The 24,535-nt window shown below is 43.2% G+C and overlaps 2 protein-coding genes across 2 annotated transcripts; one reads left to right on the top strand and one right to left on the bottom strand.

Annotated features, from left to right (window-relative positions):
• On the top strand, positions 1 to 17,894 carry POLB (DNA polymerase beta). The gene is made up of 14 exons (XM_060250825.1): positions 1 to 262; positions 869 to 926; positions 4,249 to 4,315; positions 5,424 to 5,498; positions 8,712 to 8,770; positions 9,235 to 9,284; positions 9,839 to 9,890; positions 10,852 to 10,906; positions 10,992 to 11,064; positions 11,483 to 11,553; positions 13,151 to 13,237; positions 14,796 to 14,851; positions 16,600 to 16,739; positions 17,555 to 17,894. The coding sequence occupies exons 1-14, from the start codon at positions 202 to 204 to the stop codon at positions 17,647 to 17,649; spliced, it is 999 nt and encodes a 332-aa protein (XP_060106808.1). The 5' UTR covers positions 1 to 201; the 3' UTR covers positions 17,650 to 17,894.
• Positions 17,895 to 18,245: 351 nt separating this feature from the next.
• On the bottom strand, positions 18,246 to 23,862 carry DKK4 (dickkopf WNT signaling pathway inhibitor 4). Its single transcript, XM_060250826.1, has 4 exons — positions 22,881 to 23,862; positions 22,104 to 22,254; positions 21,189 to 21,338; positions 18,246 to 20,144 (listed from the first exon to the last, which is right to left on the bottom strand). Exons 1-4 carry the CDS (start codon positions 22,989 to 22,991, stop codon positions 19,891 to 19,893), a joined length of 666 nt encoding a protein of 221 aa, XP_060106809.1. The 5' UTR covers positions 22,992 to 23,862; the 3' UTR covers positions 18,246 to 19,890.
• Between the last annotated feature and the right edge of the window lie 673 nt (positions 23,863 to 24,535).

The following is a 24,535-nucleotide window of genomic DNA, read 5'->3' as shown; positions in this document are numbered from 1 at the left end:
CCTAATGCGAAGTCGTAGCCGCAGCCTCTCCACACTGGGGAAGGAAAGCGACAGCTGTTGCGCCCATTACTCGCGGCCTCGGGGCTGCGCGCATTGTTCGCAGCCGTACCTCCCGGAAGCTGGGCAACCGGAAGCGGATGCCGTTGCTAGGTGGCGAGCTCAGTCGGCGGAGGCTGCAGCCTTGGCTCGGCCGGTGACAACATGAGCAAGCGGAAGGCGCCGCAAGAGAACCCCAACGAGGGTATCACGGACTTCTTGACCGGTAGGTCCCCTTCTGTGTATTCTCGGATGTAAACTGTTGAATGCAACTGAGCTTCACTCTCCGGGGAGCTACTGATCCCATTTCACGCCGGGTTTGGTCCCCCTGATCGCTTTTGCGTGGCCGGGTTCTGGTTGGCACTGTGGGAGACAGCTGTGCAGGAGAGTGCTGGATCTTTGACCCCTCTCTCGGACTCCGGGCCTTTTAACGTGTTTGGGCTGCCGATTTTTGGCAAGAGAAAATGCAACCCAAATGCTTAACATTTGGTTTAGAAGCTTCTCGCTTTGCAGAGCCTCGAGTGAGGGGGATTCTTCCGTTTTACCCAGGTGGGGCAGTGCCCTGCGGTTCTTTGGCGCTTGTCTCAGAGCAGCATTTGTTCTTTTCTCCCTAGTACTTCATTTGCTCGCTCCATTTTGGAACTGGAGAGAGGTGTGTCCTTTTTACAGACTGTCAGCTTTGTGGGGATGTGTCACTTTTAGATCTACTGGATTTCAGAATGGCTAAGATCTTCCACTGAACTTTATGGCACTTACATATGCTTGACTTTGCCCATCCTGTAGCATTTTAATCTGTGCAACTGCTCAAAACTAAAAAGAATCCTCTTTTCAGAACTGGCCAACTATGAGAGGAATGTGAATAGAGCCATCCACAAGTACAATGCCTACAGGTAAGACTTGTACTTTTGGGAAGCACTTACTATGGGCTAACTGGGATGATAGTCAGTAGAGGTCTTCAGAGTAAGTTCGTAGCTGATTTACTTTACTGACATATGGTTTTCATGCCGTTGCACTGTACTTATGTATACTCCAGCAATCTCCAACGTAGTATCTACTCACTCATCTCCTTATTCCCTTTTAAAATTTGTTTTCCTTTCTCCTCCTCTTCTTTCTTCACATCCTCTCCTTTTTCAGTCCATCACTGGTCACATTCCTTTCTTCCCCTTGCTCTGTCTCTGTCTCTCTGAAGCCTCTCTCTGTCCTTCGCCTCTGCTGCTTCTCCAGTTGGTTTTGTGATGTACTAAACACAATGGAAGGATATTTTGCTGTAGTGATGATGAGACTGGCATGAGGAAGACACAAGTTCTAGCTCCCTCCTGCAGTGTTTATGTAGGGTGATGGGCACTGAGCTTACAGCTTTGTTCCATTTGTCTCCCTTATGGAATATGTGTTTCCTTGAAACCGCTTCACCACAGCAACAGAAAGGAAGGCAATGAAAGAACCCTCATCTGCCAGAAGTGAAAGAAAATATGACAAGAGCCTAAAGAGACAATAAAGGATGAGGAGGAGAATTTGTGTGCCCCCAGTCTTAGTCAGGGAAAGCCATCCTTCCCTCTTAGCACCTATGACATCCAGACTCATGTTCACTCAGACCAAATAAATTCCATTGTATACTTATATAATGTTTTAACATATATTTAATGTTGTTTGTATTTACTGTTAAATGGTTGGGCATGCTGTTGCTGACCCTCGTGTTGTTAGCCGCCCTGAGTCGGCCTTGGTGGGGAGGGTGGGATATAAATTAAATAAATACATACATAAATACATATACAACCTGTTTTGACTTCAGCAAGATTCCCCTTCCAAGATCCTGTACATATAAGATGATAAGTAAGATTCACACATTGTAATTTACTTCAGTTGCCAGAAGTATTAGTAAGCTTGTGCAATGGCATGATTACCTAAAAACCTAGCCCCCTACAAATATATAAAGTCTCTTTCCCAGTTTTAAAAATCTGTATGTGGAAGGATTAGGGTTAGGACTTGCCATGGTGTTTGTTTTATCATACTGCTCACTACCCTTTCTTTTTTTCATAACTCAAATTTTTATTATAAACTCATTACAATTACTACCTGTTCCAACAGGTAGGTGTACCATAATAACAAATCAAAACCAACACAACTTAAAGATATCTCATGTGTTACCATTCCACACCACTTTATATATATATATATATATATATATATATATATATATATATATATATATATATATATATACACACACACACACGCACACGCACACATATATATGTGTGTGTGTGTGTGTGTCTATTTATATTTTCTATTTTTTATAGCAGAGGAATAATTAAACTTAACAATGCTAATTTCCCTAACAGATTTTTAAAACTTAGTACCACAAGCATTCAATATAACTTCTTATTTTCCTTCTTCTTCTATATCTTGATTATTCCTTCTACTCTCAAAAATTTAAGGTCAAGAAGAAACTCTTTCTTCTTCACTGAATTAAACTCTTTCTTCTTCACTGGACTGAATTAAACAAGGAGGGATATTACCCAGGTGCTCTCACCAGCTGTCCCCACCAAGCCCTTAATTCTGAAAGAAAAATCAATAAATATAAATTATAAGTTTCTTCAGCTTTTCCCTTTTCTTGTTGCTTCAGTTTCTTTTAGATAACATCCATATTTTCTTCCAGATTGACATGAGCTTCCTCAGTACATGCATGGGTTGTCCTTGAAGGGACGAGAGGAAAGCATTCCTTTCTCTTATTAACTCTTGATGTAGGAGAGGAGGGAGTTAATTTAGAGAGTAGTATCTCACCTGAGGCTGCGTCATATGCTGTAAACGAAGTGGAGCCTTTTTGGACACATAGTTTGCCTGATTGTAGCCTTTTATATTTAATTTTTAAGTCCCGCAATTTGGCAGTTGTGTCCTTAAGGTTTCTTCTGATTCTTAAAAATTCAGGAGGGAGATCCGGAAAGACCTGAATCTTTAACCCCTGGTAGTCCAAGCCTCTTCTCTCCCTAGCCTCTGCAAAGACTCTTTGCCTCATTCGATAATCCTTAAACTGCAACACAATGTCTCTGGTATAAGACGAATTGTCTTCACATACCTTGCCAACACGATATGCTTTTTGAATGAGTGGGAGAATTTCGACCTCCAGGTGGGTTACTTCAGCAAGCCAATTTGCAATGAATATATATAAGTCCATTTCAGCTTCCACATCTGATTTAAAACCTCTAAAAGTCCACTGTTAAAACTCGTTCCCTCATCCATGCATCTGATGTTGTCTCTTGAGCTTTTTTTAACGCTTCTTGTGCTGTCTGGGTTGCTTGTTTACAAGAATTCTCTAATTCATCCAGACGCTGACACATTGGTTGAAGCATAGAAGTTATGTCCTCTCGTATTTCTTGTCTTAACTTAGACAAAACTTGAGACAATAAATTCATCGTGAGAGGACTTTCTTCAGCTGGTTCCTCATATCTCTCCAACCTTGCGTGGGAGGTGAAAGGCAGTTCCAAGAAATTAGTTAAAGGCTGAAAGCTTTTTTCCTTCTGCTTGGTCTTTTCCCCCCCTTTCGGAGGCATCTTTCAAAAGTTCAAAAAATATAGTTTAAAGGGGTAAAAAAAGATATAACTTTGGAGACAGCTGGGAGAGCGTTAGGCAAAGGCTCCTGACCGGATATTGGTCAAAGAAACTCCCCCTCACTATCCTTTCTTAAAATTCCAGAAATACCCGAAGTTGGATACTGCTGCTCCAGATAGTTAGACTTTGTTGGGACTGGGATGGTGGTGGTGTCTTCAGATATATTTAAGGATTTTATATGACTGACAAAACTCATTCTCATACTTTGGATATGGCAAGGTTTGTGCCTTTGAAAATTTTGTGGGCGGAGGGAACATTGCAGAGTAGGAAACCTGATAATACACCAGTCCTATATAAAAGTAAAAAGACTGGCCTACTGGCCAAAAGAAGCAGTAATAGTAGGACAAAACCCTCTCTGCTGTCTGAATTAAAATGTTCACAAAACTGCATTTAAGCATCTGCAGAACTTGCTAAAAATGTTGGTGTATAGAGCTGGAAAAGAGAAAATCTGTATTTAGTCGTTGTTATTCCTTCTCTGTAATTGATAGTATTTCTGGAGGATGATTAGTCTTAATTGGATTTGTGGGATGCATTTGTGTATATTTCATGCTAAAGGTTTACATTATGGAGGAGTCTGAATTGCAGAATTTTCTTTGCCTTATGTAGGAAAGCTGCATCTGTAATATCCAAGTATCCCAGCAAGATAAAAAGCGGGGCTGAAGCAAAGAAACTGGTAAGTTCTGTCAAGCCAGTAGGAACAGGCTATTCCTTGGTCTTTCATAACTCATTTGTCTCCTGCTTGTGTGTCTACTGTTTGACTTTACATGTTTACATGTTGTTTATGAGCCTGTGTGATGTAGCAGTTACAGGTTCAGATTAAGATCTGGAACCCCAAGTGTTTGAACCCCCACTCCGTCAGTCACTCTCGACCTAACTGACCCCACAGAGTATTTATTGTGATGATAAAATGTTGGGTGGGAGAATTATGTAAGAAGCTTTTGGACTCCCTTGGGGAGATGTGGGTGTAAACATCTAAATAAATACGGTGAAGTAGCTGTGTAATACAGTGAGAAAAGCAAGTAGGAAACATGTCTAGTGTAAGCAGGGGTTGTTTTGTAGAAAAATAGGTAGTGGAGCTCATTAGCATAACTCATTAACATATGCTGCTCCCCCACCAGCCAAAAGCAACTCAACACAAGAAAGGAGAGCCCTGGGTGAGTGAGGCCTGCTTGGACTGGCTAGAGATCCAGCCAGCCCATGCAGGCCTCTCTCACCTGGGGCTCTCCTTGACCACACACACCCCAGTCAAAAGGCAAGTAAGCCACCCACCACCCAAAATCGCATAAGAAGTGGAGAAAAGGTGGTGCGGGCTTCTCCAGGGGTTATTGAGGGCTGCTGGGTGTGTAGCAAGGCTCCTGGTGGCTGGCTGGCTGCCCGCTCTCCTAATCCAGGGATTGTTATGCAGCTGCACCTACAATTCAATGGACAAGGTAGGTAGGTGGGGAGGAAGAGGGGGAACTATCAGAAAGGTTCAGGAGTTGTGCTCCTGTGAGCTCCTGCTGAATTCAAGGCCTGAGTGTAAGTAATTGGCCTTAAGAGCATTTGTTCGCTAGCACTGCCGCTGTTCGCCCCAATGACTGAACTCCACAGTGGCTTGTGCCCTCTTGTTATGGTGGTCCATGCTTAGTGAAGGCTGGCTTCTTTTTTTAAAAAATCATATGTCTTTGAGCTTTGCATACCTTTGACTAATTGATGTCAGTCTTCACTTGATGTCTGCCAGTCTCCCTATATGACTCTCCCAATGCTTCATTTTATTTTTACCATTTCCTCATATTTCTTAGGATGGAGTAGGAGCAAAAATTGCAGAAAAAATTGATGAGTTTTTATCCACTGGTAAACTACGTAAGCTAGAAAAGGTAAGTGGGGTTTATACATTTCTTAGAACTCTAAAGAGGGATGCTAGCATAAAACTGCTGGGTTGGGATTCATATGCAGATTTGACACTATGAAACTGTGAGTGGCTGACATAACTACTCTGCCAGCACATCTCTGGTTTGGAGTGGCCCTGTCCTCCTTAGATGGGATCTTTTATTCTCAGGACAGGATCTAGTTTTCATGTGTTCAGCATGGAAATGTCACTGCTTGCTTGAATTTTTCTTTTATTAACCTTCATTTTTCATCACACAAAGTGATGGTATTGCTTTACTCTGTTCTAGTTAGACCTCACATAGGGTATTGTATTCAGTTTCCTCCACTTTTATTTCCAAGGGCAGCAATTCCAATACAAAGCCTTGCCCTTTGGCCTTTCTTCAGCACCCAGGGTCTTCACCAAGGTATTGGTGGCACATCTTCACCTGGAGGGCATTCATACTTACCCGTATCTGGATGATATTTTACTACGGGCAAGGGACCACACAACAGCCATGCATCACAGCTGCCCTCCAGTGCATGCATGGGTTCCTCATCAATGAGGACAAGAGCAACATGATACCAACGAGAGACCTAGTGCATCTCGGGGCCAGGGTGTGTACATCCCAAGCCACTGTGTTTCTACCTGAGGACAAACACCAAAAGATCCACAACCTGGTGACAGGCATCAGGTCTCAGAGGCAAGCCAACCTAATGCATCTGGAGGCAGTCCAGGGGCTGATGATCTGCATAGACATAGTACCATGAGCACATTTGCATGCCAGAGCCTTACAGTGGATGCTTCTTCCCTACCAGAAGGACATTGCCAGATAGAGCCGCAGATGGATTGTGGTGACAGACAACCTCAAGAGGGAGCTGAAATGGTGGACAATGTCAGTGAACCTGAGCAAAGGGACCAGCTTCCTCCAGCCACAACAGATGGTGGTCACAACAGATGCCAGCAAGCGAGGCTGGGGAGCGCACTGCGGGCATCAGGTAGTACAAGGAAAATGGTCAGAGACAGAAACAAAGCACAGCATCAGCTGGCTGGAGCTACGGGTAGTCAGACTGGCACTGGTAGCCTTCAGCCACTTGCTGAAGGACCGCCACGTTCTTGTGCGCACCGACAACATGACAACGAAGGCCCACATAAACCAGCAAGGGGGCACCAGATCAAAGTCCCTCTTTCAGGAAGCACGAGCTCTGCTTCTACGGGCAGCAAGGGGACTGTCCAAGGAGAATGTCACAAGGAGAATGTCACAAGCATAAGAGCGGAGCACCTCAAGGGCCAGGCCAACTGCCAGGTGGACTGGCTGAACAGGGAGGACCTGGACCTGGGAGAGTGAGCCTTGAACAGAGAAGTCTTCACCCAGATAGTGAACAGATTCGGACTTCCTGTAATGGATCTTCTAGCAACCTCGAGAAACTGTCAAGTGGATCGATTCCTTTCCAGCTGCAGAAGGGATGGATGCGCTGATGCACTCATGGCCCAAAGGACTCCTGTATGCCTTCCCACCGCCAGCCCTACTAGGCCGGATTCTGAACAGGATCATGGAGGAGCAGGCAGAAGTACTGCTTGTGACCCCCTACTGACCAAGGAGACCATGGTTCTCCGACCTGGTACGGATGGCGACCTCAGAACCATGGAGACTGCCACTCAGACTGTCTTTTGATATCACATTTCACTTCTTAGTCAGAGTTCCTTGTCCAGCCATTCACCAAAGCAGAAAAAAAAAATCCCAAATCCTTTTTTCCAAAATGCTTTCCAAATCCTGATTTATTGATTGGAGTGCAACTTTTCGCTTCTCAACATGACCTGTCCCCTCAACTGCAGGAAGAATTTGTCGCCATTTTTCCCTCTCAGCTTGATTTTACTGCATCTGAATTTCTGGTCAAGTTTTGAAAATGCGTCACAAGAGAGTATCTTTCTTTTCCTTTGTTTATTTCGGAGAGTATCACTTTCCCCTTCCACTTTCACTGCCATCAATATACTCTCTTTAGAACCGGACCCCTGTAGGTTTGCAATTTCATTAGCTGTCAGCATAAAACATTCCATTTGATCATTAAGGAGCTGCATAAATGAGATAAGATCTTCCTTCAGAGAGATAAGATTTGATCTAATATCTTTTCCATGTGGCAATTCATTAAGCTGTGCCATTTCTAATATCAAACTCAGTCTCTTAAATCAGATTGTAAATTTGCTTCAAGCTCCTATTAATCCCTGTTCCACTGCAGCTCCAACTGAAGTTTTAAAAACCATTCTTTCAGATACAGTCAAGCGATAGAGACAGAGCTCTCTACAATATAACTCCTTTGTGCTCATATCATATTGCAACTTCTTAGTAAACTCTTTGATGTATATATGTCCAATTATAGTCCGGGTCAATTTTAGTAATTATATTCAATCCAATTTAAGTAATTAAGACTGCTCGTGACATTTCGAGGCCTCTCCTAAATGCTTTGAGCTGGCCTTTTGTAGTTATGCAGAGTGACCCATCAGGGAGTAGAATTAGAAGAAACACCAACTTGTTAAGTAGAGTCATCACTTTAGGAGTAGAAAAATGCTGCTTCAAAGTCGTACGGGAAAAAGTGAAAGCAAAAAGCGATCGGGTATTCTTTTTCTGCTGGTATGCCAGCTTTCATAGCCGCAGAGCTTCAGGACGAACAGAGGGCAGCTGCCGCTGGCCCCCTCCCCCCCTAAAAGTCCCATGCGGAAGAAAAAGCCACTACGGGCTTTTTCTATGGGGGCATCACTTCTGTGACGCCCCTCCAACAGCCAGACTCAGAGTTGCTGCAGATAGACGATCTGCCAGCAACTCTGAAGTGGACGTATCCCGGAAGTCTTCTACCTGATCCTTTCTAACTGGAGATGCCAGGGGTTGAACCTATGGTCCTCTGCATGCCAAACAGATGCTGGGCAACAGCCATTCCACTTTCTGCCTCAAAGGAGGCCCACCTTCGCCTCAAAGGAGGCCCATCCTCTGCCATTCTGCTGCCTCCACTCTCTTCTCTTGTGGTCCCCCATCCAGTCATAGCTGGAGCAGGGGAGCACAAGGGCAGTGCAGGTGTCTGTTTGGCCCTCCAGTACACATCAAGGGCATAACGTAAAACTTTTCTTGCAGGGTCTTGCTTCCCAGTATTTTGCCAGTTTTTGCATTTTGTGTATTTGTGAACTTCCTTATGAAAGATCACCCAGTTATTTAGTTCTCTTTTTTCTCTAGATTCGACAAGATGATACAAGCTCTTCTATCAACTTCCTGACCAGAGTTAGTGGCATAGGGTAAATATGCATGTGCATTTAAAAGTGAGATCAGGATACCCAAACTATCTAAAAGATGGAAGAATCAGAATTTTTGATCTGTGGTTCAGGAATTTATCTTGGCTTTGGAAGAGCATCTGCTCTGATCTCTTAATCTAGCTGGCTGCATATGTCACAGATTATTGATTTTGTCCAGAGCTTTTACTGAGGAGTTGAATATCTTTTTCTGGGTGATAGTCTCTTGGTTTTCTCATCATTGCTTATTAGCAAACCCTTCCGTTTTCTCTCTGTTATTGTTGCAATCTCTGTATGATTGTACCCTAAGAAGCACTTCGTTTAGTTGGTCCTCATAGATTGGTGGTTGCTGTTCATGTTTCTTTTTGAAATGTTTCAAACACCTGTTGGTACCTGGCACACCTGTCATGCAGGTGATGTTGGAATGAATTGCTGTGCTAGAGATTCTGAACTGCCTTGTTTCTCTGCAGACCTGCTGCCGCCAGGAAGCTTGTAGATGAAGGAATTAAGACACTGGAAGGTGAGTCCACTTTGTGGACTATCTTTCTAGGTGGTGGAATGGGAACAAGCTATTTACAATAAAGTAAACATGCTTTTCTGATAGGGTAGGAGTACTCCACCTTGAAGCAATCTTTCCTCTTCCCTCCTTCCCCAGTGCTGCCAGTATTGCATGTCTTTGAAATTTAGCACATTTGCTGCCTTTATTTTTTGTGTTTTGTGGTGTTTTCCCTCTCTACTGATGCCAAGATTAGACAGATTTATCTTTAATGTTTATAATTTAGGGGCTTAATCATCTTGGTTTTTGTCCCTTTTTGTGTGTGTTTTTATTCTTGTTTAATTCTCTGCAAGAATTCATTGGGATAGTGGACAGCACAGTCAAGTTTGAGAAATAAAGTGAGCCTACATTAGTCGGGTCTGTGAGCCCACTTGTCTTTTTTGGCCACACCAGTGGGATCATAATCCACAGATGAATGACTGTGTACAGGCCTGTTCTCCATAGAGGCGTGCCAAATAATTTCTTCCACACACTGTTTAAAAAATGATAGACTGATTGTGCTATTCTTTTCCTTCTAGATCTCAAGAAAAATGAGCATAAATTAAACCACCATCAACGAATTGGGTTGAAGTAAGGCATATACTTTGTTTCTCTAAGGGCTTAGTGATGGGCTTTCATAACTGGTTGATTATATGTCCTCTTGGAGGTAAAGATGACTTCCAAAAGCAATGCTTAGCCATTCTCTGGTTTGTTGCCAAAGGCAAATGCTTTTAAGTTTTTATTCTTCTCTTGCCATACTGAAGATAAAAATCTAACTTCTTCATAGATTGGAAATCGAAATGTGAGATAGTGCAAAGGACTCATTCTTGATAGCATGCACAGAACTACTGTTGATTGCTTTAATTGTTAATTTGAGAAAGTGGTGGATGTTTGGAGGAAAAACTTGTGAAATGTTAAGGCCTTCCTCTCAGAAAATTAGATCTAATAAGTGATTGATTTAACCAGTAGCTATCTAGCATACTGAGTATCCTAATATCACAAGGTTTTGTGTAGTATTTAGTCCAGGGATGGTCAAACTTGCTTAATGTAAGAGGCACATAGAATAAATGTCAGATGCTTGAGAGCCGCAAAACATGAACGTCAGATGTTTGAGCACCGAAAGGCAGGCAAATAGATTTGGGGGGGAGGGAGAATGGAAAGAAAGCAACTTTAACTACCTTTTCCAGGCTGCTGGCTGGCTTGGCTTAGAGATATGATTTAAAGAGACAAATGCCTTAACCAAGCCAGTTGACAGGGCAGTAGGGGCTTCAAGAGCCACACAATATGTGTGAAAGAGCCACATGGGGCTCCCGAGCCGCAATTTGGCCACCCTTATGTCTGGCCCATATGTAAGGCTGATTCATGGGAGCCATTTTAGTGGGGTCTCATGACCCCTGATAATGTTTGAACTGGACCTTGGCATGCGCAGTATGATTTAATACTTCTTGTTGCTTGAGACGGTCGATATATTTTATTTCAACAGAATCTGCTTGCAAATAAATATACTTACCATTTTTGCTTTTCTCTAAACCCCATTTGTTTTGCATGCCAGATATTTTGAAGATTTTGAAAAAAGAATCCCTAGGGAAGAGATGTTAGAGATGCAGGTAAGCCAAGCTGCCTTCTTACTGAATGAAAGATACAAGCATTAAAGAAAAAAAAGATCAAATGATTTTGTTTCCCCTGTAACAGGAAGTCGTGTTGAATGAGGTCAAGAAAGTGGACACCAAATACATCGCCACAGTGTGCGGCAGTTTCCGCCGAGGTTGGTTGTTCAAATAACACAACCATTATGCCTACTTTGGTGTTTTGGAGGTTAATCTCCTGGCCCTTGTATTTTTTAAAAATGCCTGTATTTAAAATGTAGGTGCTCTACCTGGTGCATGTGCGCATGCTGCTCTGCATATCTATGTGCGCTTTGTGTTTATTCAAAATAAGTAAGTAGAGCAGGTCAAAAGAAGTAATTCACTCCCTGCTGCATTCTTACTCAAAGGCAGGTCAAGAACAGGAATAAATGGCTGGATAGTCTACTAAAGCATATAATTACAGCATGCTGACTATGACTTTAAGATCATTGTGAAGTCAAAGATCAGTTGTAAAGAAACATAATTTACAGAGCTCTCTTATGGTGGTCTTAATTTGTCTCCAGGATTTACTTTTTCCTACATCTCCTGTTTTTATAGGTGCTGAATCCAGTGGGGATATGGATATCCTCCTGACCCATCCAGACTACACATCCGAATCCTCTAAGCAGGTGCGTATGTGTGTTCCAATTTTAGTATTTATGCTGTTGAAGCAAGCACAGCTGTGTGTGTGTGTTCTGTTTTACTCCTGCTTAGCTTCAGCAGGGCTGGTGCCAGGCTTCCTGGTGACCTAGGCTGGGGAGGGAGATGGAGGTTGCCCTCTCCCCACTGATTAGTGGGACCATTCACTGGTGTGGGGAGGGCAGCAGCTGCTCCTGGGGCCCTCCTGTGCAGTTTAAATTGCCCGGGTGGGAGGGGACAGCCTCTACCCTCCTAGGGGGCACACAATTTGGCAGCGCCCTAGGCGACTACCTAATGGGCACGCTGGCCCTGGTAGCATCAGATGTTTCCAAATCTGGTACTAGTGGGGGGTGGGGAACAGAACTGAAAGGGAAAGGCCATACTGAATTTCATACTTGCTTTCATTGTCAGGTGGGCAAAAAAGAAGAAAAATGTATGAATAGCAGTTGGTTGCTACTTTTAACATAGTGTGGTGGCATCGTTGCTATTATGAAGGGCTTGTGAAACACATATGAACAGTAAATATCTTCTTAAAAGATGACCTGGAAAGAGAAGGGTGGTACTATGGGTGTGTACTGTTCAGAGAGTTTTCATATCTTGTTGGAAAATCCCAGGATCACTACTAATTCAATCTGGGGTGATAATTCTTCCCCATTCCAAACAATGGTGATCAGTTCAACTCTGGAAAAAGCAAAATCCAGATTGTCCTCAAGGACTTTTTTATTCACTGCAGTTCTCTCTACATGTTCTCACTCACATGCAGGGGCAGTCCTAATGATTCTGAGGGGCTGAGTAAAATGTGAAGATGAACCCCAAGAATCATTGTGGAGGACAGCTCCCCACCTTGTACACAGCTGATTGCCCAGAATTATCTGCTGCCCTACTCTGCCTGAAATATGTGTTAGCACAGGAGATCAATGGTAGTGCATCCCATCCCCAAAGAGGGAGAAAGAGCCAGCTAGCCTGCTTGCTTAGCCAGTCATGTGAGTCCTGTGGTTCTTGGGGGCCTTCGTTCTTTCTGACCTAGCCAGATAAGTGAAACTAGGGTGTGCAGAACAAGACAAGAGCAGCTGGCTGTGGAATCAATGGGAGCCCCGCTGGCCTCTTCTCTAGCATGGGGCTTAAGGCAGGTGCCCCTGATACCCTATGACTAAGAGCACCCCTGCACACACACACACAGAGGTGATCCGTCCAGGAAGAATGGCATGTCATCCATCACAGTGGGTAGCTGAAATCTGGCAGGGTGGGGGAGAGACAATGATCCAGTGAAATAACAGTCTACACAAAGGTTTTCTTGCCAAGCCTCTCTGAGATGAATGAATGGGAGAACCTCTTCTCAACAAGTTTTCTGCAGAAGAGTATGTGAAGAAAACAAATGCTACTGGATTCCTGTCCTTCAGATACAAGTGCCCTTGGCTGACTTTGCTCCCTGATGCTTTTTGTTGCTGTCCCTAAGTGTCTCTTCCCCACCGTAAAACATTCTGTGTGAGAGGAGGGAGTTGTTTTTTTACTTCTATACCTTGCAGTTTGAGGCATCTGCATATTGCCTTTTCTCTCCAATCATGACACACACTGTTGCTTTTCCAGCCAAAGCTTTTGCATCAAGTGGTGGCACAGCTGGAAAACATCCATTTCATTACAGATACGCTGTCAAAGGGAGACACCAAATTCATGGTGAGGATCCTTTTGGTTTTTGTTCTGTGTCTTGCAAGAGAGCCTAATTGGTGGGAAGGAGGGGCCGGGAAGTGCCAGGCAGTGAAGTTCTAAAGGGGAGGGGGTTATATTTATAGTCCTCTTCTAATTTGGATGGTGCTTTATGACCCCAGAGAATGGATGTAGTAAAGCCCAGACTTGTCTGTCTTTGTATCTCACTTTTTGTTAAATGTTGGTAAGCCTGAAACTTTGTGTATCAAAGTGGATGGAAGTTCTTTTCATGTTTGACCTCTGAAGAAAGTGCATTCCTTTAAAACATTCCCACAGGATTCAGCTTTTGGACGCTGTACAGAAGAGCTTTTTAGCCAGAGGAAAGCCAGGGTTTCATATTTCAGCAGAGCGTTCTTTGTTCGGATTCAGATGCTAAGTCTCCCTTTGATGTGGGTTTTTGCCACAAAGTACAAGTTAAAGTGTTATTGGAAGAGACGCCTTCAAGTCGTGCCTGTTGATTTCTCGTTCCATCTTGAGTGGGTCTGTGCAGTCCACACATACCTTGTTCTCGCTCTGTGTAAGGGCTTATAAAACAGTTGTGCTGAGATTTAAACACACCCCAGTTTTGCACCAGAACAACATAATTTCTGTAATCAGAATTTTTTAAAATCTCATGAAATTGGCATATTATGACAATCTCATTAAGTGGCATATTGTTTTGAGGCGATTAGTCACTAGCGTAATTTGGTGGGGGCGAGTAGTGGAGTGACTTGAGAGAGCTGGGCATAGGTGAGTGGCAAGCAGGGTAGATTGTCCATTAAAGCCACTGGGGAAAGTCCTGGTGGGCTGAATGATCTACAGGAGCTGCCTCGCCCCATTCTGGGCCCACCCCAACCCTGGAGTGGCCCTGTTCAAAGCAGGTGGGAGCTGCTGTAAGCTGGCAGTCCCCATGGAAGCAGCAGGATCTGTCACTGCCCATCTTCCACAAGGCAGACAGGAGCCACTGTAGCCACAACCTGAAGTCTCCCACATAATGTGGGTGGGCACAAGCTGAGTGGAAACTGCAGCAAGCCTGTACCTTCCCACACCACCTCTGCGGGGGCAGGCTCCCTCTCTCCTTCCCTCTGCCCTCTGTTCAGGGGACAGGCCCCTTTCCAATGCCATTTGTGTACCCCAGTCTACTCCTGGTCAGGTAATACATGAGAATAGCCAGCCAGGACTTAGAAGCTATGTGCAAGCCTACTGCCTGCACATTTTTACCGACCTCTCCAGCACTGTGTGCTAGAAGCCTGCTTTAAACAAACACTCCCTTGTGATGATCAGTGGTGCAGAAGCCAGCACCTATGTGGGGTCTCAGAAGACTGAGAAGTTAGTAAGGCACTTTCCTACAAACTTGGAACATGACCTTAGCCTTATTTGTATAGCAGTGGAATTTCAATTCATGGTGTTTAGAACTGGCTCTGATGTTTCATAGGAAATGTTTCCATTCCTCACTGTGCCAAATTTGGAGCTTCCTGGAAACAGCCTGCGATGGGGGCGCGAGGAGGCTCACCACTGTTGCTCTTTTCATTGCTATTTTTACTTCCAGGGAGTGTGTCGACTTCCAAACAAAGACGATAACCCTTTCAGGAGAATTGATATCAGGTAAATCTGAAGCAGAATGTGGCCAGGTTGATGCTTTTCTTCCAATGTTGTATTAATTGGAAGTGACACAGTCCCTACTTAGTTATTTTCTAAGTGAAAAGTGTTAGGAGAAGGGTGAAGACAAAGGCTTACAAATGTTAACAGAGAAGGCAACAATGAAAATGTTTCATAAAGGGTACCCAATCGTGGTATTTTTGGTAATGAGTTGGCAGCAGTAATGACCAGAAGTAAGGAAAGAAGACTATTAGTTGTGAACAGAGGAACAGCTCTCTATTTCTTTATAGAAAAAAAGGTCTACGTTTCTGAAAATGCCAGGAGTGAGCCAGCTTGCATTCATTATGCCTTTCCCACCGATGCCTGTTTTTTCCCCGTGTCTCTCTGCAGCATACAGAGGTTGCTGACACTGTATTCTCAGTTATCTAGTTCGTTGTACTGTGTGGATGTATCTACTTAAGTTCTGCATGCAAATATAAATTATGAAATAGAACATAAAAACAAAACAATAAAACATCAGTAAAGGAGAGTGAATTAGCAGCATAAAACCCAAAATTAAAGTGAGCCACCACCACCCTGAAAAAAACAGCATCAGGATTTTTAAACAAACTATAACTGCATTGCTTAAAGTAAGATGGTTTGGGAGCTGTGACACTGGCAGCCTTGGTGGTCAGGAACTGAGTTTCTTTCTTTTTTGGGAAAAAAAAGTTTATTGATTATAAATTCTACAATTACATTACATCTTATACCATACAACCTGCTTTTGTATCATTTCATAAGTCAGTTAAAAAAATGTAAACTAACAAAACTAAACAAATAAAAAAACCGCAAAATTATTAAAACAGAGCAAAGGTAGATTACTTCATAAATTTATACAATAATTAATATTCTTACAATCTAATCTTCCTTTTTTGTATCTTTCTCCTCTATTAATCATTTATTGCACCTTTTAACCCGTTACTTGCTTCCTCATCTTTAGCTCTATTTTGTATCCAAACATATAGTTTCTCCCATCTTTGATTAGCCAATATTTTTGATTTCCCAATAAGTATCGCCATAAGTATGTCTGCTTCTGCAGCTTGTAAAACCTTGGCTATTAATTCTCCCATACTTGGGGTTTTTTTTAATCTCCAATATTTTGCATATAACATTCTCGCGGTGGTGAGAATGTGAATTACCAGATGAACATCTTCCTTAACCACATCTTTCTTAACCAGAGATAATAATACAAATTCGGGCTTAAACTGAATCCCCGTTTTCAACACTCCTTGAAGGAATTCATAAACTTTGATCCAATATTTTTTGTCCTTCTGCATGTCCACCATAAATGGTAGAACATGCCTGTTTTTTCACCACATTTCCATCATTTTGGCGATAGACCTGGATATATCTTAGCTAGCTGGACTGGTGTGATATGCCACCTATGAAACATCTTAAATAGGTTTTCTCTGAAGTTTACCGCCTTAGTAATCTTACAGTTAATCTGCCATAATTGTGGTCATTGCTCTAAGTCTATATTTTTCCCAGGTTTTGTGACCATTTTACCATTACTTCTTTCACAGTCTCATCCTCCAATTTCAATTGCATAAGATAATTATTAAAAAAAAATATTAGTTGATCCTCCTTATTCATTAACTATCAAAATCAAAATTCCCTTTAGGAACTGAGTTTCTTGAAGGGCAGCTGGACTGGCATGATTCTGCCTCTCCCTCATCACCATAAACTGAAGCTGTTCTCTTTCAATTACATTATAGGTTGATTCCCAAGGATCAGTATTACTGCGGAGTCCTGTACTTCACTGGAAGTGACATATTTAATAAGAACATGCGGACTCATGCTCTGGAAATGGGCTTCACTCTCAATGAATACACAATCCGGCCCTTGGGAGTCACAGGTGAATGCTCTCCCATACCCCTGTGGTTGATTTTGGCAAGGCTGGAGAGGGAAGAGGGGCTTCCTGCTGGCTGTAGTTGTGTCACTAAATTCAGAATCTGGTTTGTCTGTCAAGACTCCTTGGGGGGGGGGGGAAACAACACTCATATTTCCAGAGAGCATGTGAAGCTTGTGCTAAATAAAAGGTGGGCTAGGAATTAGTTTAATGCTTTTGGAGTCCACAAGAAATAAGCTTCCTGCTTTTATCCGCTGTTGTTTGTCGATATCCTGGCTCTCCCTGCCCTCTTAAGTTGGACCTTGAAAGTGTGTTCGTTTTAATGTGGCATGTTCCATCTAATGCCATTTGGCATGAGTGTCTTCTACGCTCATTTTGATATCAAGTATCATTGCATAAAGATCCCCGTGGCACAGATTGTTAAAGCTGCAGTACTGCAGTCCTGAGCTCTGCTCACGACCTGAGCTCAGTCCCCAGAGGAAGCTGGGTTTTCAGGTAGCCAGCTCGAGGTTGACTCAGCCTTCCATTCTTCCGAGGTCGGTAAAATGAGTACCTAGCTTGCTGGGGGGGAAATGTAGATGACTGGGTAAGGCAATGGCAAACCACCCCATAAAAAGTCTGCCATGAAAACGTTGTGAAAGCAACGTCACCCCAGAGTCGGAAACGACAGGTGCTTGCACAGAGGACCTTCCGTTTCATCACTGCATAACCAGCTCACAATTTTGGCTTTAGAATTGGCAGGGGTGAGGGCTGTATTTGGTTTGCTGGCAGAAATGAAGGCAGAGCCTTTTGTGACTTGCTCTTTTGTGGTGCCTTTGTAGGGGTTGCTGGAGAGCCCCTCCCGGTGGACAGTGAAAAGGACATCTTTGATTACATCCAGTGGAAATACCGAGAACCAAAGGATCGGAGCGAATAGCTCTGTACAGGCTCCAGGCTCCTTCCATGGGCCTTGGCAATTGAGCCTAGGAGCATATTTATTATGTGGTGCTCTTTCTGAAGGTGTGTGACTGTTTTCAAACAGTTCCATTCACTTCCATGTAAAAAGTAGTCTGTCATTAAATAGCCAACTATGATGTAATGGTGTGCATTGTTTTTCTCAGTGTTAATTTTCCTTTAAATCATGCTACCAAGTTTCCAAAATAAATTGACACTGAATCCAAATCCGTGCATCAGAAATGTATGTATTCCTTCCACAATAGATGGCTGCTTATTCATGTGGGATGCGGAGTACCCTTTCCACATTTCCGTAAGGCTTGGTCGGGACTGCGGGACAAGGCTCACCAGAACTGGTTATCTGCTACTCTTCAAAAGAGTAGTCTATGGGCTCAATTTAACCCTTTGCTTACTGTGATGAAAACCTCCCTGGAACTGTTGTATACCACATTAGAACCCAGAGAATCTGTTGTTTAATTCTGTTATTTACAACAGTACTGTGGCCATGGTTTAGTTTTTAACTGCTCGTGGCAGATTTTAAAAAAGACAATACAAAGCAAGAAACAAATAAAACATGTCTTGTTTTCAGTTTGTTTGCTTTTATTATGCTAGGTTAGGACCTTTTGTTTAACACGCTGCCTGGATTCAAAACAGACTGCAGTATTTCTATTGCAGAATAATTATTATTTGCAGCTTTCTTGGGGAGAACTAAAAGATTTGTAAATGGCTACTTAAATATATGTCCACAAGTACATGATGCTAGTGGCTTTGCTTAATTTTGGAAAGCCCCCAACATAAAGTGGAGCAAAGTGAAACATACTGAATGTGGTCTATAGGAGGAAGAGGATGTTAGTGAGAAAGTAATATTTGTATCTTAAAGAAGTATGAAGCCATCCAAGCCTTTATGCCCAGCAGCAGCCTTAATTAGCAGCTCAACCTCAATATGTGTAATTAGAGGAGCTGGCAAGGCTGAGTTTAGGAAGCTGCAGCCCAGTTGTGTGAGTCAGACTTCAAGTGCAGACACGGATGTGTTTACTGGCTGGATAGCAGATGGCAGTGCAAAGGTAAAGTTGGGAACTGACACATAAAATAGAGATTAGATTATTTCTTCTGGCACCAGAAGTTGCTTAATTATTTTTTCAATCACCCTGGTCTTATCCCTTGGGTGAACTTCATCCACCCCTTCTTATGTGATGTGTTTATCTTAAACTGGGATGTGTGAGTGGAAAGCTCAAACATAATTCTGCAAAAGTTAAGCAGCTTTGGTTGATATCAGCAGGGCTGTATACCCTTCACATAGCAGAGCTAAAAAGTTGAGTTTGGTGGTGTGCAATGTTCCCTCTAAGCTGCAGATACTTGTGAGCAAAAATTTCGCTTTGTGAGCTACAAGTATTAAAGGTGTGAGCTACTGCATAAATTATTGTGCTCTGGGGTCAATTTTCCTGAGCTAAGACAAAAATGCGTGAACTGGAGGCTAAAAATCTGTGAGCTAGCTCACACTAACTCAGCTTAGAGGGAACACTGGTGGTGTGTCTATCTAGTTTTTAGATGGAACCCAAGATGTGCTGCAGCATGACTGCTCTCTTACCTGCATACATGATACTTGGTCCCTTTGTGAAAGGAACCAGTTATAGAGGCTGCTTTGCAGGCATTATGACATTGCAGATGTGGTACATAGTTAAGCAAGAGCAGAAGTGTTAAGGGAGGCAGCAACAGTAGCCACACTGTTCAGTCAAGGCTTGAGTGACATTCCCAGAGCCCTGTGGCTGGCCCCTGGTGGAGACAGAACACTGGACCAGATAGACTATTTTGGTCAGATCCAGCAAGGCAAAGCTGACATTTTCTAACATGTACATGCTGCCTATAAAGATCAACTCTGCCAGTTAATTTTAAACTTCCCAAATCCCTTTGGCTGATGCGTGTTATTTCCTCATTAAGCACAGCAGGATCTTCATCTTTGCTTGAAGATGAAATGTTGAGTCTGTACTGTTCAAAGCATAAAGCAGACTAGAAAGGGAAAAGATGCTTTATGCTACACCAGAGCAAAACCCAGACTGAACATATTTGGCTGTCCTACAGGTAATACAAAGCGTTCAACATACAGGGGTTACACAATTATAGTAATAATTAGAATACGTCCACTTCTTATGGGCTGAATGTCTCTTTTGCTACTGAACTTTTGGACCACCTTCCATGAGCTGAGAAGAGCTCAGTACAACCGTAACTATCGGTTTCTCACACACACTTTCAAGCGTGAGTGTTGTGACATCCTACTGAGTGGTGGTTGACACGATAAGCCTGGTCCACAGTCACAGCGCTGGAAAATTTCTAGTTCCTGAGCTCCCACTTTCTGTCCTTTCCTGGAGCATGCCTCTCCTTCTGTGAGAATGGGTTTGCAGATTTTAGACCAGAAATGACGAGCGCAGCAGAGGCCTGGAACACAGTCAGATGTGCGGAGACAACTTTCTCCCTCTCGAGCTGTGAGAAGGGACACAAAATGAAATCCACCCATCAATATTTCAGGCTTTGCTTCCTGCCCTTCTTTCCTTGTGAAGTCTCAGGGTCAAGAGTTAGCATCATCGATTTGAGGCCTCTGCCCTTGTAAGGAGTCCATCACTGGAGCCCCCTGGCAGCTACTGCTTCTGTGATGCAGTTGCTTGTAACAATTCTCAATACGTTGCATGGATGGTTTTGCAAGGTATCTAAAACGGAACTGTTTAGAGTATGTGTAAGGGAATAGGGATATAGTAAAACAATTACACAGGAGGGTGCTTTCTATAAAGTTAAAATGGTTATTTAATTACGTGTGAGAATTTTAGGCAGCTCTCTTTACTCGCCTTCCCTTAATACTGCATTGTTTACTGCCAGTATATTATTATTTAATTCCTCTTTAATTGTATGGTCCAGTTTTACTACATTCTATATATTAGATACTTTAAATATCTCTTGGATTCATTAAAATATTGCAGAGGTGGCCAATGGTAGCTCTCCAGATGTTTTTTGCATACAAACATGGCCAGTGGCTGGGGCTGATGGGACTTGTAGGCAAAAAACATCTGGAGAGCTACCATTGGCCATCCCTGAAATATTATATTGTCTCAAGTCAGCCAATTAGGCTTAAGAATTTAGCCATGCCTAAATCCTATGTTCGATCCCGGCAGAAGCTGGGTTCAGGTAGCCGGCTCCAGGTTGACTCAGCCTTCCATCCTTCTGAGGTCAGTAAAAAAAAGTACCCAGCTTGCTGGGGGGAAGTGTAGCTGACTGGGGAAGGCAACGGCAAACCACCCCGTTAAAAAGTCTGCTGTGAAAACGTCGTGATGCAACGTCACCCCAGAGTCGGAAACGACTGGTGCTTGCACAGGGGACTACCTTTACCTTTTTTAAATCCTATGTATTAAATACTTTAATGTAAGCTGGTGTCTTATCTGAAACTCTGCACTACTTCCCTTTTGCTATTGATAAACAACAGTACTTTCTGCTTTTAAAAAAATCTGTGCTGCCCATCTGTTCACATTTTCTTACCTGCATCATTTGAAGTTCTGGTGTTTCCTTTCTTCTGGATGTTGCCCTCTTGAACAGAACGGTGAAGTATGCCTTTGAAACCTGAACCAGCCTGTTCAGAGTGCTTCTTTCCATCAACCTGTGTCATCTTTTCAGTCTGGCTGCACACATCTGTCATGGAAGAAAAGAGTGGTCAGTTTCTGAAACTGTCTTGTGTCACCACTGCTTTGGTCCCTCCAGTCCAGTATTTTCTTCTATAGACAGCTGAATTCCAAGGCAGGAGATCTTTCCCAGCTTTGCTGTTCAAGGCCCTTATATGTAGGAGATCAAATTAAATGTTCAAAAAGGGGTTTCCTGTGCATATTCCTGTCCATATTGATCTCTCTACTTCTAATAACATATAAAGATCTAGGGGTGGGATATGTGAACATGACTTTAATAATGTTGGAGTCTTGTAGAATGACTTTTTGAAGTTAGAATATGTATTTCTCTGTGTAGCTACATCAAGCACCAAGTAACCAAATATTTTAACAGGATAAAGTGCAGCATTCAGCCACTCAGTTTTGGCGAAGCATTCTAAACAAAGGGATTGTACATGACATGTGGATCTGCAGATGTTTCTCCTTTATGTTTAAGGCTTTCTGTGAGTACTTATGTTTATGTTGCCAGGGCCGTAGCCAGCAGAGGGGGGGGTATTGGGGTGGTTCCCTCTCTATAATCTGCAGTACCCCCACCCAATCTTCCCTAGACTTCCCTTTCAGTGAAAGCAAAGATTGAGGAAGATTGGATGGGGGTATGGATCGACCTCTGTGCCCGCCCCCCACTATGGACTTGCCAAGTTGTACAACAGGCAAGGATCCTTTCCCTAGTGTCTATTTTTCAGTCTCTTCTTGCCGTAGTTGGTGACCAACTCCGTGGGTTACAGCAACAACTTACCATTTATGCAGAGTGACCCTGGGCAGCACATAGCGTCACGTTGGCATCTTCGCCGTAGTCCGTGGCAAGTAGCACAGTAGGGCAGCTCCTCCCAGGGCTTGTGGCAGAACTTCCCAGCATGGCAGTCCTTGTCTGTCAAGCACTGAGCACTCTGGGGAATAAAACCCAGCCATTTTAGGAGAAAGCAGCGTCATAGAAATGAGGAGCTGATTCTTTGGGGGAATTTAAGAAGGCAATTCTTACAGGAAACATTTTAATGGAGACAGTGACAAGGAGAGGTAGGGACACTTTTTCAGTGAAAACTTGGCTGTTCTGTGGGTTGAGAGAGAGTGCTTTCTGCTCTCTGATCCAGTACAGCCAAACTGTAATTACCAACCTAGTGAGAATCATACGTTGGCCTTTTTTACTGTCGTTTGAATGCCAATCACAAGAATACTGATCTGCAAAAAAATTCATCCCTCTCTCCTTTTTGTACCTGAAACTGAGGAGCAGCTGTTACACCACAGCAGTTTCCAGCCAGGAAAGAAGTCAAGGGGGAACAGGTTGACCATGCCACTTAAGTTTGAGTCCAAACCTCCATGCAGATCCACTACTTTCTCCAAAGTGATGCCAACATATTTACTTAGAAGTAAATTTCATTTAATTCAGTGGGATATCTTTCCAAGTAGACATGCATAGGAACTAAAAATTATCCCTGAAGTCTTGTGTGGGGGAGGGTTACCTGGGGTCAGCCATTGGAAATAACTAAGTAGACCCTTCTCCCCTTCCTGTGTTTACCTTCTTGGATGTGGTTACTTCAGTTGAGCCCCTGATGTTGTTGAAGTCCAGGACCATGGCAGTCAAAGGCGAACAGAAACACGTGATCCCCAATAAGAAGGCAACTTCCATTCTCTGCCCAGTCTGATCTTTTTATGTTCTTTGGAGAGCAGCAGCACCTTCTGTTGAGTTGTCTTATGAGATGCCTTGACTAAAAAGTAACCAAGCAACATGCACTTTCCCACAAGAGATGTCTCAAGCTTTTGGATTGTTTCTGATGTGAATAAGCTGCCTGTGACATTTCACCCCAGTAGCTAAACAGACTTAAATGAGCATCCCACTTTCCTAGCCCTATTTATATGAAGAGCTCCCCACTTTCCTTTCCACCCCAGACCCCACAGACTCTCCATCTCCCTTTGATCACTACTTCAAAACCAGAGCTCAGCAAACAGCTGCCACCGGCCCTTTTCTCTCTCCAGCAATGTCCTAATTGCAGCATATCAAAGTCAGTTCAAAGAAGAACAAGAGACGGATGTAGGTATCAAAGCCCCCTGTGTGTAATCACCTGTATTTCCTGCTTTCTCGGTAATCCCTTTGAAGAACTGGTTTTGTTCTGGGATCTGTTTTCACAACTCAAGGGTGATTCAGTTGGGCATGCTACCATATCCTAATTAATTAGCTGGGTTAGGGCGAGGCTATAGAAACATACTGAGTATTTTGTGGTCGCTTCAAGCAAGCTGCCCCAGAAACACCTGCTTGAGCCATTAAGTTCCTAAACTGAAGTCAGTTTTCCTTCATTATAATCTGGTTGTGGTTGCGGAAGAACTGGAAATCTGCGTCCTGCAGCCCTCTGGCCAGGTACATTGTGGAAACGATTTTCACTCATCAGCTGAAAGGTCGTCTTTTGATTTATGTTTGGCCTTCAGTGTTAGCTAAGGATGACTCAGAACTGTTTGTCTAGTCCTGTTGAAGCCTGAAGGATGTGACAGTTATGATGTCCTAAGGAAAGCCTCAGTGTGTCTTATTATAGGGTTCAGTCCAGACTACATTTGCAGCTGACGGGAAGCATTTCCATCAGCAGAACAGAACTTTCCTGCCTCCCCTCTTCCCTGCTTCAGGCTCTTGATCTCCAAATGTTGCTCCTGGGGCCAGGGGCTCTCAAGAATGGCATGAGGGGCAAATGGGGAAGTCTACACCAGGAAGAGGAAGTTGGTAGGAATGACTTCTCCCCTTCCATTAATGGGGATACATACACACACACCCATGCAGCTGCGATGAACAAAATGGATTTGTTCTGTGTGACCTTGATAGTTCAGAAATCATGTTTTCAAGAATGGGGTATGTTGAAGAATCCTGGGAACTGGGGGGTGGGGCGGGGCTGAAGATGTCTCTCACCATGGCTAATAACCAAGTCATAATGAAAGGAGGGGAACGTTTACTTACTGGGACAAAAGAAAATGCTGAATGGAATGGAATTACATTAATGTACCAAGTTTTATTGACAAAAAACATGGACTGGGATAGGGGATGGATGGAAGATATTAGTCACAATATCTTTGGGGAAAACGAATGGGTCAAACTGAGTGAAAAGCAGCAAAAAGGAAATCTGTATTCACCATTTATCTGACATAATGCCTTTGATGAAGGAAAATAAAAGTCAGAGTAGGCTAAGAAGC

This window comes from Heteronotia binoei, chromosome 12 (genome assembly GCF_032191835.1).
Source record: "Heteronotia binoei isolate CCM8104 ecotype False Entrance Well chromosome 12, APGP_CSIRO_Hbin_v1, whole genome shotgun sequence".
NCBI classification, from domain to species: Eukaryota; Metazoa; Chordata; class Lepidosauria; order Squamata; family Gekkonidae; genus Heteronotia; species Heteronotia binoei.
The sequence above is the reverse complement of the archived record's forward strand: the minus strand, read 5'-3'. Positions and strand labels throughout refer to the sequence as shown.

Excerpts from the sequence above, each read along its gene's own strand:
- POLB (XM_060250825.1), top strand. The coding sequence starts at position 202 with ATGAGCAAGCGGAAGGCGCCGCAAGAGAACCCCAACGAGGGTATCACG. Across the intron at positions 927-4,248 it reads CACAAGTACAATGCCTACAG|GAAAGCTGCATCTGTAATAT; the intron begins GTAAGACTTGTA and ends TGCCTTATGTAG. Across the intron at positions 11,554-13,150 it reads CATCCGAATCCTCTAAGCAG|CCAAAGCTTTTGCATCAAGT; the intron begins GTGCGTATGTGT and ends TTGCTTTTCCAG.
- DKK4 (XM_060250826.1), bottom strand. The coding sequence starts at position 22,991 with ATGGAAGTTGCCTTCTTATTGGGGATCACGTGTTTCTGTTCGCCTTTG. Across the intron at positions 21,339-22,103 it reads AGGGTCACTCTGCATAAATG|ATGTGTGCAGCCAGACTGAA; the intron begins GTAAGTTGTTGC and ends CTTCCATGACAG. Across the intron at positions 20,145-21,188 it reads CAGAACTTCAAATGATGCAG|CTCGAGAGGGAGAAAGTTGT; the intron begins GTAAGAAAATGT and ends CCCTTCTCACAG.